The sequence below is a fragment of the Macrotis lagotis genome, chromosome X (genome assembly GCF_037893015.1).
Source record: "Macrotis lagotis isolate mMagLag1 chromosome X, bilby.v1.9.chrom.fasta, whole genome shotgun sequence".
In the NCBI taxonomy this organism is placed as follows: domain Eukaryota; kingdom Metazoa; phylum Chordata; class Mammalia; order Peramelemorphia; family Peramelidae; genus Macrotis; species Macrotis lagotis.
The window spans coordinates 535696526-535711361 of NC_133666.1; the positions used below are offsets into that span (position 1 = coordinate 535696526).

At 33.9% G+C, this 14836-nt stretch overlaps 1 protein-coding gene across 2 annotated transcripts in view; it reads right to left on the minus strand.

The window, feature by feature from the left end:
• GMDS (GDP-mannose 4,6-dehydratase) overlaps positions 1-14836 on the minus strand; it is a 741723-nt gene that overhangs the window by 412807 nt on the left and 314080 nt on the right. For both annotated transcript variants that reach the window (XM_074199506.1, XM_074199507.1), the window contains 2 exons: positions 13654-13846; positions 12722-12826 (listed from right to left, as the gene is read on the minus strand). In XM_074199506.1, coding sequence (XP_074055607.1) covers positions 12722-12826; positions 13654-13846 — 298 coding nt within the window. The remainder of the gene's footprint in view (positions 1-12721; positions 12827-13653; positions 13847-14836) is intronic.

Sequence of the window (14836 nt, forward strand, 5' to 3'; positions counted from 1 at the left end):
AATTGCTGCTGATACAATTCTATCTTGTATATTATTTAAATGTGTGCATTCATACTCCTTCTGTAAAGTGCATGCCCCTTGAGGGCAAGTAATCTCTTATTTTTAGCTTTTTACCTCCAGTTTTGAACATCATAGGCATTCAAATGTTTGTTGCCTAGAAACAATGAACTTCATTTCAAAGTTGATTCCCATAAGCTTTGCTTGGCAAATCAAGCAATTGTACCACACCAGAATCCCTCACATTGTTCCCAACTATACACAGATAGGGTCACTTCTCTAGTTCAGGCCTTGATTCTCTACGAGTCAAGTGGCCCTCTCCATGGTGACCCTTTTCTGCCTTTCTTTGTAATCCCAGGACTTAGCACTGGTCACATGTGCTAGACATGTAAACAGATGTTTAATAAATATCAGTGACAACATTGTCTAGTAACTTTCCAATCCAATTTCCAAACAGCTACCCAACTGGTCAAATTTAATTGAATTTCTGAAGCAGATCTCTAAAGCAGAGATCTGAACATAAAACTTCCTTAATCCAGAAATTCTAGTAACTGACTCCTTACTATCCTAGTATAAAATATTACTAGAATTACAAAATGAAAACAAGGGGTGGCTAGGTGGCGCAGTGGATAGAGCACTGGCCCTGGAGTCAGAAGAACCTGAGTTCAAATCTGACCTCAGATACTTGTGGCCTTGGGCAAGCCACTTAACCCCATTTGACTTGCAAAATCCTAAAAAAAAAAAATGAAAACAAAAATTCTTTTCTTGGCATTTAAAGACATGACCCCAAACTAATTTTATAGGCTTATACACATTATTACCCTAATATACTCTTATGTACCAGACATACTGGACTACTTATCTTTCATCACAAATCTCCCATCTATGTACCTTTGCCCAGACTGACTTTCACTTAAGTAGATAATGCCAAGAAAGTGGGTTGGAGTCAGGAAGTTCTGAGTTCAAATGTGGTCTCACTCATGAACTAACTGTGTGATCTGGACAAGTCACTTCAATCAATCAAACAAACAACATTTATGAAACATCTACTATGTTTACTGTGTTAAGTACTGAGGATATAAAAAGAGGTAAGACCTCTGTCAAGTTCTTCATCTGTAAAATAAGAGGACTGGATGTGTTGGCCTCGAAGGCCCTTTCTAGTTTTACATCTATAATATTAGGGTCTACAGTGTACTCTCCTCTACAATTTACACCTCTTGGATTTCCTAGCTTCTTTTGAGTCTTGCAAATACAATCTCTTCCCCCCCAAAAAGGGCCTTTCTTGATTCTTCTAATTGTTATGATCCCTCCCACAAAATCAGTGATAATACTCTATATATGTTTTGTATTTATCAATATACAATGTCTATGGTCCTTAAGGGCAAAGCATTTTTTGTTGTTTTTTATAATTAATGTCTTGGTGTCTCCAGTGTCTAGCAAGTCAGAATGCCTAAAACATATTAGGCATTAATAAATACTTATATAATGAATGAATAAAATGAAATAAATCACAGAAAATAAAATGAACAAAGACAAGGAAGTGGTAATGTATCACCGAATCAAGAAATCTCAGTACTAGAAGGGATCTCAAATGACATCTAGTTCAAAACCAACTTTAAAAGAAGACAAAGAAGTGTATGCAGTTTTGTTGCATGTAGGGTTTTATGGTTAAGTATCAATAAAATTTAATTAAACATCCACTCTATGTGTTGGGCCCTGTTCTGATTGGCAGAGATGCAAAAACAAAACTGACTTCCAAACGAGGCTCAAGTCATGCTTCACTTTACTCTCAGAAATCCATTCACAACTACCTTGCCCTTTTCCCTTTCATTTCTATCCACCATCCACTTCCTAGTTTAAGAATCATATGAGGGGCAGCTAGGTGATGCAGTGGATGGAGTCAGGAGTACCTGAGTTCAAATCTGGCCTCAGACACTTAATAATTACCTAGCTGTTAGGTGGCTTACCTAACCCCATTTGCCTTGCAAAAAACCTTAAAAAAAAGGAATCATATGAACAGGGGATAAAGACCAGACCTAAGATTTCTTTGGTATATAGATATATACCAAGATATATAACCCCAAGATAAGAAAACTCCCTTCTACTGATCCAGGGCAGTACTTTCTCAGAAAGTTACAGTATTAGAGGTTTGTCTAGAAAATTAATAAGTGAAGTGGTTTGCCCAGGATCAGTATCAGGTCCCAGATGAAAGACTTAAACTTAGGGCTTCCTAACTCTGGAGCCAGTTTACTTACCATCTTTGAGGTCCCAAATCTCATAGATAAGTATCAAAAATAGCACAGGTTGCTTCATCAATAACAGTGCAGAACTTTCCATCTCACTGTGTATGCTACAATCTTAATTTCTTGAAAATGCCTATTACATATTTCCAAGAGATGAAGATATAATAATAGGTTCCAAATTATAATAAAACTCAATTCTGTTCCAACTTGCAAATACCAGGTCAAAGGGTGTTACACATATTACAGATATTATCAAAGTAATCTAGAAGTTCAAATGAAGAAATGGGAAGGTATAATACAATGAGAATGTAGTTGGGGAAAATATCCTATTCAACTATGAAGTATTATAAAAGAGTTAATATGAATAACAAATGAGACATGTTCCTTATGAGGACAAAAAAGTTCATGTGTAACTAAAGATATGAATGAGTCATTTCCTTATAGGAAGGATAATAATTCAAAAAGGAGAGTAAGTCTTTTTCCCCATATCATCAAAAGCAAATTCTTTCCACCATTTTGTCCCATGTATGTTCCATCTCTACAACTGTGCTCAGTATGTAGATGATTATGGAGACTTGTTTTTTATTTAATGGATTAACATAGTATTTGGCACAAGAAAACCTGGTTTCAAATCCCAACTTTGCTATTCATGAACTAAAGGACTTTAGGCAGATTATTTAGGCCTCAGTTACCTCATGGGGAAAATAAAGGCAATGAACTAGATAAACTCCAAGCTCTTTTTTACCTAAATCTCTATCCTGTGTTTACAAATAATATTTCCATTAATTAGTTGTGATAAAATTAGCAAATCTCTTAATGTCCATGGGCTTCAGTTTCCTTATCTGCAGAAATGAACAGGTTACATTAGATAACCTCTAAAGTTCCTTTCAACTTGGATATTTGATGTTCTCTTCATTAGAACTTGTTGATGAGTGGTACCTAGCATTGAGATTTGCTTGCCAAAAATATTTATGAAATTAAGTTACTAAGAATAATTTTAATTATGTAAAAATTTGATAATGAAAATAATATGTGCATAAACATATTTATACTTATAAGCACATAGGAATATATGTTAGTAAGAAGTATCACTAAAATATTACATTTATAATACAGAAACTATGCAAACAGAATAAAAATTTTCAAGTAATAAAAGACAACAATCATACCCACTGAATCCAGTATAACTTATATGGGACAAGAATTCTAGAGAAAAACAGGATCCCCAAGGGACTAATTTCTCCTAAATGAAGACAGCACAGGCTGAGTCATAATTTTAGGTGCCACGTATTTTATGTATATGTTTAAAAAAAAGTTTAGCTAATAAGGAAAGGTCTTAATATCAAACTTGCAAAAACAAAGGCTGTAGTTATCCAGAAGAAGTTTAGTTTGAGCCAGAAACTTGAGAAAGTTTCACATTCTTCAACAATAAAGGGGGAAACAAAAAAAAAAAAACAAAAAGGAAGAATAGAGTGGGAGGAAGATGGAAGAAATAACACTGTCAACATGGAACGTGATTTCTTACTCAGGCTAAAGGTATCAAAGGGATGAAGCCAATTACAAACGATGATTCACTGTAGTAAAAGAAAACCTATAGCACAGATCTGCTTCTCCAACTTTCAACCTCATCTTTCTTTTCTGAAAATGGCAGTCAATAAATTGCCCAGAGCTTGACCTAATGATCTAGACAATAAGTTGATTCTAGTCAGATTTTTAAAAGTACTGTAGTAAAGGGGTTTCTAAACGTGCTGAATTGTGTAAAGATCTATGCCTTTTTCTAAGGCCATTTGTTGTTCAAGTGAGAGACCAAAAAAGCAAAGGGCGCCACACCAATGAAAACTGGCAAAACATATCCACTAAAAGTAGCAAGCGTTTATTGCAGAGTGCCCTTTCACATAGTGCACTCATGACTTCCCTGCTTTTCTTTAAGAATGTGGCACCCTGGGAAGCCATTCCTTAGTTATATAAAATTTAAGCTACTCCATCTTTGCCTATAGACATTGAGACTCAAAAAAATAGTGCTTAAAATTCGGGGTGTTGCATACTCAGTACTACTGAGTAAGGCATTGAAAAGTCAGGAAATTCAAGTTAGTTAAGGTTTCCAATGGATCAAGTCAACTTACTAGAAAGAACAATCACATTAGATTTTAGTTTTATGAATGAGGAACAAGAAGAAGACAGAAAGAGGAAATAGGGAATCAGGAAAATGTAATAACTATAATATAAAATGTTTTCATATACTAGATATATACCATTTAAATATAACATTAATGCTCATAATTTGTAAACGTACTATCACATGAATATATTTTAAAGCACAGTATCTGGCACACAATACATATTTAATAGTTATTGACTGATTCAGTGAATTTCTTAAGGATTCAGTATATTATTATTTGCTTGTGACAGAAAAATAATGGTAACTAATAATATATCAATATATTTAGAATAAGATATGAAGGTTAGAAAGTGGTAGGGTTAAAACTGTAATTTGCCACCTCTAAATTTTCTTGTTTGACTTTATTTTTAAAGTTACAGGAATTCTCCAAACAAGAAATGTCAGGATAAAGTATGATCTGGAGGTTTGTTTGCAAATGCCTTAGTAAGCAAAGATATTGATCATTCAGAAACTATTCAAGTTCCTCAAAATGCCTTCCAAGACAGTATTGATCAAAATTTGCATGCTTGTGTAATCTTAATGGTATTTTCTCAAAAAGTAAAAGGACAAAATTTGTCTTTTAAAATAATTTCTAAGAATATTTTTTAGGGTTTTTTTGCAAGGCAAATGGGGTTAAGTGGCTTGCCCAAGGCCACACAGCTAGGCAATTACTAAGTATCTGAGACTGGATTTGAACCCAGGTACTCCTGATTCCAAGGCCAGTGCTTTATCCACTATGCCACCTAGCCGCCCCAGAATTTTGTTTTTATAATAAGGCAAACTACATATTTCATGTTCAGAATATCCTATTTCATGATAGCTTTAAAACTGTAGATTAAGGGAACTTCTGGGGCAAAAGAAAGATGGCAACATGAAGCCACCAAGCTCCTGAAGCTTTTTTCTATACAATGCTAAGTAAGACCTCTACACAAACATTAAAGCTATAGATTCCACCAAAACAAAAAAACCAAAACAAGTTCCCAAATCTAGACATCATAGAGGATGTTGGAGGATTGTTAGTGGAGGTCTGTCCCTTCTGAAAGAAAAGGGGAAGTAAAGTCAGCCAGGCGAATGAGCAGGAAAGCCAACGGTAGGCTTCTAGCCACAGCACAACCAAGTTCTAGCAACTGTACAGCAACCCAAGACCTGACTCAGCTATATAGCTATAAAGCAGAGAAGGTCCCAGTCCCAGTCAAAGTATGAGACCTAGGAACACTTGGGCAATAGACAAGATGGGTTTGGGAACAAACCACTGAGCTTGGACCTAAAGGAAGAAACAACTCTCTGCACTGGCAATGTTTGAGCTGAATAGGAAATATCTTGGCAAGTGATAAGCCAGCAATAAGATATCAGCCCCAGCATAAAAAGCTCATAAGTATATTTCCTATACCCCAGAAATAGATATCAACTATCAAAATAAGCAAAAAACCAAGAGTACTAACCACAGAAAGCTGTTATTCAGATAGAGATGATAAAAATGCCATCTCAGAAGAAGAAAGCAGTAACAAATTACCTATATGGAACATCTCAAAGAAACTCATGAATTGTAATCAAATGAAAGAGCTTAATAAAAGATTTTTAAAAAACAAAGACGAGAGTAAGAAGAAAAATGGAAAAAAGAAATGAGGGCCATACAAGAGAATTATGAAAAACTAATCAAAGAAATCAACTTGTTTAAAAGTAAAAATGTCCAACTGCAAAAAAGAATGTAACTTATCAAAAAAAGTTGCACAACTGGAAAAGGAAAACAACTCATTTAAAAATAAAATAACCAACTGGAAAATGAAACACAAAATCTAACTGAAGAAAATAAAACCCTAAAAATTAGGATTGGACAAATAGAAACTAATGACTCTATGATAGACATCAAGGTTTCATTAAACAAAATGAAAAGACTGAAAAAAATTGAACAAAATGTAAGGTATCCTTTAGGAAAAACAAATGAAAATAGATCCAGAAGAGATAATCTATGAACAATTGATCTACCCAAAAGCCTAGATCCAAAAAAGAACCTGGAAAATGTCTTTCAGGAAATTATCGTGGAAAACTGTTTTAACATACTAGATCAAGAAAACAAAATAGTCCAGAATACCTCCAACACCCCCCCAACTCTATCATGGCCAAATTCCAGAATTTGGCTATAAGCAGTCAAAGACAAGCAATTTAAATACAAAGGAAACACAATCAGAATTACACAAGACTTATCAACTTCAACAACAAAGGATAGGAAAGCCTGGAATATGATATTTTGGAGGGCAAAAAAGATGGTGGATTACAACCAAAATTAACTACCCTGCAAAATTCAGCATATTCTGTCAGGGGGAAAAGATGGATTTTCAATGAAATATAGGATTTCTGATAAAAAGATTTTCGATAAAAAGACCAGAACTGAATAAAGAACTTGATCTTCATGCAAGATTCAAGAGTTGTATAGAAAGGTAAAAGGAAGGGGGGGGGCAAACACTAGTCAAAAACACTCAACTATACACATCCCAACAAAGGAAAATAACAGTTGTTATTCTTGAGAATTGCATTTCTCTTAGGATAGTTAAAGGATTGAAGGGATTGTACTTTGAGGATAAGAATATGGTTGGTTCTTGACTTTCATTATTGAAGATGACCAAAATGACATCATTAGGCTTGTGACAAATTATAGTGTGTCTGACTGGCTGATCAGACCAGTATGATCTCAGAATGCTCTACTACAGATTGAGCAAAAATAGTCCATGAGAACACCTAGGGTGCTTACTCTAAACTTACATATCTCACATTTTCTTTGAGTTGCCCCTCAGTTCTGCTTTGCTCATAAAGCACAGCACCCCCTCTGATGAGGGCCAGCTATGCTTGGTGGTCCTGTGCCCTTGTCTCCCATGTAATACAATCAATTCTGAAGTTCTTAAGGCTACTTTTAGGGTGTCCTGGTATTTTGAGTACTTAGAGGCTCTATACATGATTAAATCAGAAATGACCTGACTTTACTAGATACTTTAGTTAAGAAGAGTTGTAATACAATAAGGACAGAGGGTGGGACCTTACTTAAGAAGACTTGGACATAAATAGATTTTTTAAATCATAAACAATAGAAAAAGTTCCAGTGGATGTGGAAAGACTGAAGAATGAAGAATATGATAAAACTGAATGAAAGGAAGAGCTTACATGGGATAAGGCTAGGGATTAATCAAAAAGCTAAGTAGAAGAATTCGTCTTAACAAGAATGGACAACCTTTCCATCATAAACTGAAAAAAGAAGACAGTAATAAGCTGGGGGGAAAATTGTTATGAGATTTAGAACAAAAAGGGGAGAGCATAAAGTTAACAACATTATAGTTCTAATTAAATAAAATTTCTTGTTATTCTTGCTTAATTATGTCCACTTCTTTGTGACCCCTTGTATTCCCTGGAAAAGATACCAGAATGGTTTGCCATTTCCTTCTCCAGTTGAATTTACAGATGAAAAAACTAAAGCAAACAGTTGATTTGCCCTGGATCCCAGAAATAGTATATGTTTGAGGCTAGACATGAACTCAAGATGAGTTTTTGTGAATCCAGGCACAGGAGTCTATACAATGAACCAACAAGCTGCTCCTTTAAAAATACTACTACTACTACTGATGATGATGATGATGATGATGATGATGATGACAGCAGCTAGTACTTTAAGATTTGCAAAACATTTTAAAAGTATTACATCATTTTATCCTCAGAAAAATCCTGAAAGATAAGTGCTACTAATCTAATTTTACCGATGAGGAAACTAAGGCAGCTAGAGGTAAAAAGACTTGCCCAGGGGCCCATGGGTAGAAAATGATTGATGCTGGATCTGAACTCAGGTAATCCTGAGCCCAAGAACAGCACTGTATTCATTAAAGAACATCTAATATAATACCTGGCCTGCAGGAGGTGTCATACATATAATGCTTATATCTCCTTCCTTCCCCTTTTTATACACTCTGGCTACCAGTAGAGTTAAGAGGGAGGGAAGGAGGAAGGGATGATATAGAATTGAAGCATAGAAAAAAAATGAATTATTTAAAATTCTTGACCCTCATAATATTAAAATTATACCTGTGAAATTAATTATATGGAAAGAGAGCACTCAAAGACCTGACATCTTGAATGTGTGCTTTTTCCATATTTCTATGAATATGTTCCATTTACTACAAAACCAAATCTTTTTTCCTCCAACTTATCCAAGATTTAACCATTATCTAATAACTGACTTGTAAGAAATACTACTACTACAGGATCTTCATTTTATAAGTAAATGGAGAAGCTGTAGCACCAAATTGTTAATTAACTTTCCTTAGGTCATAAAGTGAATGAATGACAGAAAACAGAACAAACCCTGACTATTCACCCAGTATTTTGATCACAGATTATCATTTCCAGCCTCTGATTTTGGTTACCCAAGGATGACTTGAATTAACTGAAAGGATATTATGGAATTCTAAAAAACTTTTTCTTAGTCCATTTAAAAAAAATTCCAGCTATCATTTGGAATGGGACAGGTAAAGGATCAAGAGATGTAAGGAAATCGTTCTTGTCATGCTACGCTAAGAATAGAAATTATTCAGAATGTATCATCACTGGCATGGCAGACAAGCAAGGTGTATATATAAAAGCAATCAACAATCATGCATATGTCTCTACTATCATTTAGAAACAAAGAACAAGAGAACTTCTTTAACATTTTATATTTGTAAAGATTAGCATTCTGGGTAATTGAAAGTCTGAGTTATCTCTAACTTAAAACTCTAACCCAGAACTTTGATTCCACCTAAATTATTGGAGATCTTTCCTCAGTTTATTAAATCTACTAAGAAAGAATATCATACATATCCTAAGATGAGGCCATCACATAGATTATATTTGCCTGCTTTTCTCTGTCACAAGGGCAACTGGGAATGAGTCTGAAATATGCAAGATAAAGGATATCAAATTTTTTTTTAATTTTAGTCTACTTTTTCTGATTTGGGAAACAGAACAAAGGGAACAAAATTGATTGTTTGGATAACCAAGGTTCTTTGTAGTACCTGAGGTTTATCATTCTGAATAACAATAATTTTGCATGTTTCTAACATCAATAGTTCTAGAAAATATAAGAGAATGGGCTGAATGTGTCATTCTAGCTTCAATTTGAACAACTGAATGTTTATCATAAGATCATAAGATTATAAATTTGCAACTAGAAGGGATCTTAGTGGCTAAGCTCCTCATTTTACAAATGAGGAAGCTAAGGTCTAAGAAGGGAAAGTATTTTGCCCAATAATCACAAGACTAGCAGTTATCTGAAATGGGATTTGAACCCAGGTCATCCTGACCTGGAGTAGTCTAATCACTAAAATACACTACCATCTTAATAATATTAAAATACACTACCATCTCACAATTGTATATTTTATAATGTTCAAAGCACTTTCATAAACATTTGCTCATTAGATTCTTGTCACAAATCAATGAAATAGACATGGGTAAGTTATCATCAAATCCATTTTACATAAAATGCCTCTGAGTCACAGAGATGGACAGCAAAAACATGTTAAGTGTTTTCATCACAATAATACTAGAAAGTCCTGAAAGTATTATTATTTTCATTAGAGAGTTGAAACTCTGGTTGAATGGATTGCCAAAATTTGTATAGCAATTCAAGGAGCAGATAGAACTTTCATACCTGACTGTTAGTTCAGTGTTCTTTTCATGATGCATAATACCTCCCTTCTTTACCTATTGTATGTTAATTTTTTTTTAAAAGATTGTTTCTTCCATTGCCACACAGAGCTGTTATCTATTTTATACATGAACACAGGAGGCATAAAACATTCACAAGGGACACTTGCACAGCCCCATTGATATACATCTTGGGCTTAGCTAGTCCACAGGAAATAATGAAAATGCTTTTCCAGAGCTTGGCTGAGCAAATGTATGTAATGGAGCAGGCCTGGGAGAGGTCAACCAGCCAACAGAAGTCTACTGAGAGCTGCGATTAGTAGATTACCCTTGGAATATTTATGCACAGAAATGAATGAGGAGCCTGGGAATGGGAAAAGTTATTAGTCTCCAGGCCTGACTGTCTACATCATTATATTAAAAAAAAATTCTAGGCAGAACTATCCACATTTTTTTAAAGTTACAACTTATTTCATGGAACAATATGCACTAATTCAAAAATAGTCTTTGCCAATTATTTTGCATTAAGAAAAGCAGTTTATGTCACAAAAGCTATTCCAGACTTATTTTATTGCCAGGAAGAAAGAAAATCTTGCAATGCTGTAAAGCCTCATTAATTTGCACTTTCACTTATTTAGCATTTGTGTGCATTCAATCTGGACTGTGCTGAACTTCACCTTTTCAGCATCTAAGAAATAGAAGTTCTGCTAATTGAGTTAGTTACTAATGCAAAAAATAAGAATAATAGAACATGCTTAACTTACTTAATAGCATAACTTTTTTAAAAAAAATCATCAGCAAATTGTGGGTACAAAAATATTTTACTTATTATGAACTAATCATATCTATTCATCAAAGCATGTCTAGCTGGAACTTGATTGAGAAACACTGTCTTAACAGATAATATAAGTTACTATATGTAATTAAAACTTAAAAGAAACAATTTCATGTATACTAGCCTATGATTTAGACTTCTACCAAATTCAGAGTGATCTGCTACCAAATTTTTTTTTGAAGATTTGGGGGGGTACTCTCATTCAAACTAACATGATGACTACATTCAAGCATTGTAGGAAATTTAAATGCTTGACTTATATTGATATATTAATTTTAATGAAAATTTACTTTTCAATTTTTGTAAGGAAGGAAAATTAGGAGTATGCTTATATAAAAGAATAAAGAAAACTATGACTTATAGTATTGAGTTTACTGGATTCCTAAAAATTTTAAAACAAAATAAATCAGGAGAATTATTTAATAATTTAGGAGACTATCTTAAAGACTTTTCCTTCAGCAACAAATATGCCTTAAAAAAAGTTAGCTATATATCTTCCTAATACTGAATAGTATCAGGTTGTTAAACACACATGACAATAGTCATTAAAAGCATTACAATAGGGGACAGCTAGGTGACACAGTGGATAGAGCACCCGCCCTGGAGTCAGGAGTACCTGAGTTCAAATCCATCCTAAGAAACTTATAATTACCTAGTTGTGTGGCCTTGGGCAAGTCACTTAACCCCACTGCCTTGCAAAAATACTAATAATAATACTAATAATAAAACTACTACTAATAATAACATTGCAACAACCTGGGCTACTGGTTCATCTCCAGGAAAAAAAAAAAAAACAACAATCAGAGCACGTAGGTGGTGCAGTGGATAGAGCTCTGGCCCTGGAGTCAGGAGGACCTAAATTCAAATCTGGTCTCAGACACTTTAATACTTAATTAATAATTTAAAAAGGAGGATGACTAGTCATATAGCACGAAGAATAACAAATCAGTATTCTCAATGTTACTGATTAGTACATGTGTAATGAGTGAAGACCCAGAGGTCTTCCAATATGTTAGCTAAACAATCCTCAAAGGTTTTATAGGAAGATATAGCTAAGAGTCACCCAGGATTGAATTCTGTACAGTGGGAGGAAATAAGACACTTAATGATCGTCCCCGAAGTACTGTTGTACTGAAATACAGAATTCTATTACTTTTCCCTCTACACATAGCATACTAAATAAGTTATAGGAAATTTAGACTAATGAAAAAGTTGTAGAAATTTCTAAAAGGTACAAAATAAATTTTTCAATGAAATTTTCAAATGATTTTTTGCTATTAATATGACATAGAGATAGGGTGGCATAGGGAAAGAGACCCCAGTAATTCTCTTATACACAAACACTCATTCACTCATTCACTTACTCAGTCACTCACTAAATTGCAAAACAGGTAATGATTTATATTGGAAGACAGAATTTCTTCACCAGAAGCCCCCTATACCAATGAAGTGATAGATGCATTCTAAAACATGATAATAAATCATGTTTACATCTTATAAACAGAGATTCAGTTAGCAACTTGGCATACAAAGACATTTCAAGTATCACTTTTTCTCTTTATGGTTTTTTCTTAGAATGTCAAGGAGGTAAATTGTTTTTCTGTCCTCGTCATGGATGAGTGTAGTGTTTTTTTCACCATAAATGCATTCCAGGAATGGTCTTAAGAAATAACCTATACTAAATAAACTTAAATAGATATTTTTTCTTATGCACTTAAAATAGACAAATTGATTATAATATTTGTATTCTTTTAAGGGCCTTTTAAACTTTTTTTTTTTGGCCAAGACCTTCTGAACATTCCAAGCCTAATATCTACTAACCTCTTCTGGGGCTCTCATGATTGAAAAGAATACCATTCACAGCAAACAGATTATAGGCCTCACGGAAGTTCACCACAATCCAGTAAGCATAAAGTTTTGCTGCTCCTGTTGAAGAAATTTATTTAAAATTAATATAAAACTTCTTAAAAGTCAATTTATAACAATTTTTAGAACATGATCAAAGCACAATTATAGAAAGGCATGAAAATCAAAGGAAATCCAGAAGAAGAAAGAACAGTTAAATGAAAAGTACCCAAACTTTTGTTGAATTACAAATATTTCTATGGGGAAATATATAACTAATTTTTTTCTTGCAACAGTACACAGCTATTTTCACATAAAAGAAACAGAAATAGACTGTGTAAAGTATGACATTTTCATCTTTCCTAGTTTAAAAATAAAAAAACCAGTGGTAATAATGTAATAAAAAAAATTTAAATACTCTGATTTGAAACTATCACTGAAGCTTTTTATAAACGTTCCTTTAAAAATATTCCAGATTTAGCATGTGTTCTGAAGGAAGAACTCTTAGGAGACTTTGAGGAAACAAAAAAAAAACATGAAATCTTATCACTTCAACATGATCTCACAATCTTTCAATAAAAAAGAATCATGTTGAGTCTAATTTTCCTTTTTAAGTGTTCTGTATGGAAGAGCTGAATGAACAAGGTTCTGTAAAGTGAGGTGGTAATTTCCATCCCTCAGGCAATGGCAGCAAATACTTTTATTTAGCAATTTATAAAGGTATGCCTCTCAACAAGTCTAGTCACTTTTAGTCTATCTTAATGTTAATCTCACACCCAAATGACTTCAGCCCTGAGACATGTACAGAATTAAACCAGAAACACACACACACACACACACACACACACACACACACACACACACGGGTACATGCGGGCGGCACACAGTGCACAGACACACATCCTCACCATATGGTGACCGAGGATAAAAAGGAGTGGTCTCCTTTTGTGGTATTTCTTGTACTTTTCCATAAAGTTCACTTGTTGAGGCTTGGTAGAACTTTACAGAATTGATAAGGCCACAAGTCTTAATTGCATCAAGAAGCCGTAGAGTGCCAACACCATCAACATCTGCAGTATATTCAGCAAGGTCAAAAGAAATCTAGAAATAGGAGTCAGAAAAAGATAAAGAAACAAATTTACATGATGTCCAAGATGTCACATGATTGTTACACATTCAAGTCTGCACAGTTTTCCCCACACTTTATTTATTTAAACTTGTAAAATAAAGAAGTTATTTTCAAATGTAAAGCTGAGATTATGTATCCATTTTCTGGAAATAATTTTCAGGAAACCACTCAATTTCTAAAAGTAAATAAAAACAGTTTCTAATATCTATAATTAACTAGATTGGGGTTTTTATAATTGTACATTATGCTTCTTATTGTAAGATACACCAAATTAGGCACATTCAGTATTCTCTGAATAGGAAACTGTTAAGGAGGAATTCTCTCCATCACCTCATCTCAGAGTAAAATTATTTTCCCTTTAAATAATTTGAGAAAATTGTGTCTTCTAATTTAAAAAAAATGCAATTATTTTTAAAATATATATTGTTTAAAGACTTTCTAAGAATCTATTTCTCAATGAATATGCACAAAATGTTAAAATGTATTATGCATAAATGAATTCAACTTGCACAAGCCTGAAAAAGGAGCTGACATATTGCCTACCCCAAATAGTGAAGTTACAATGGCTAAGCTACAGAGTACAGTCCTTGCTATATTCCCAAGCCAAAGAGGTCCAAGCAAAATGCAATGCACACTTTTCCTTGATGCCTTATGAACGACCTCAATATTCACCTGGAAAAATCACTCTCTGGAGTGTGTGAGGTAATTCTGCCTTCATGTTTGCTCAGCATGGAGTGTTTCTTAAGGAGAAACTGATAGTTTTGTATATCCATATGGTGTTTTGGTAATATGGTCTATTGTTCACTAGGGACTCTGTTCAGACTACTAAACTCATTTCATTTAGGCCTGAAGGTTAAGTTCAAATGGCATCTATGAAATAAATGGGAGGTGGGAGAGTAGAAAGAATCACACTTCATGACTTGGACAAGCAGCCAAGCTTAAGTATTAAGGCACTCTAAGGA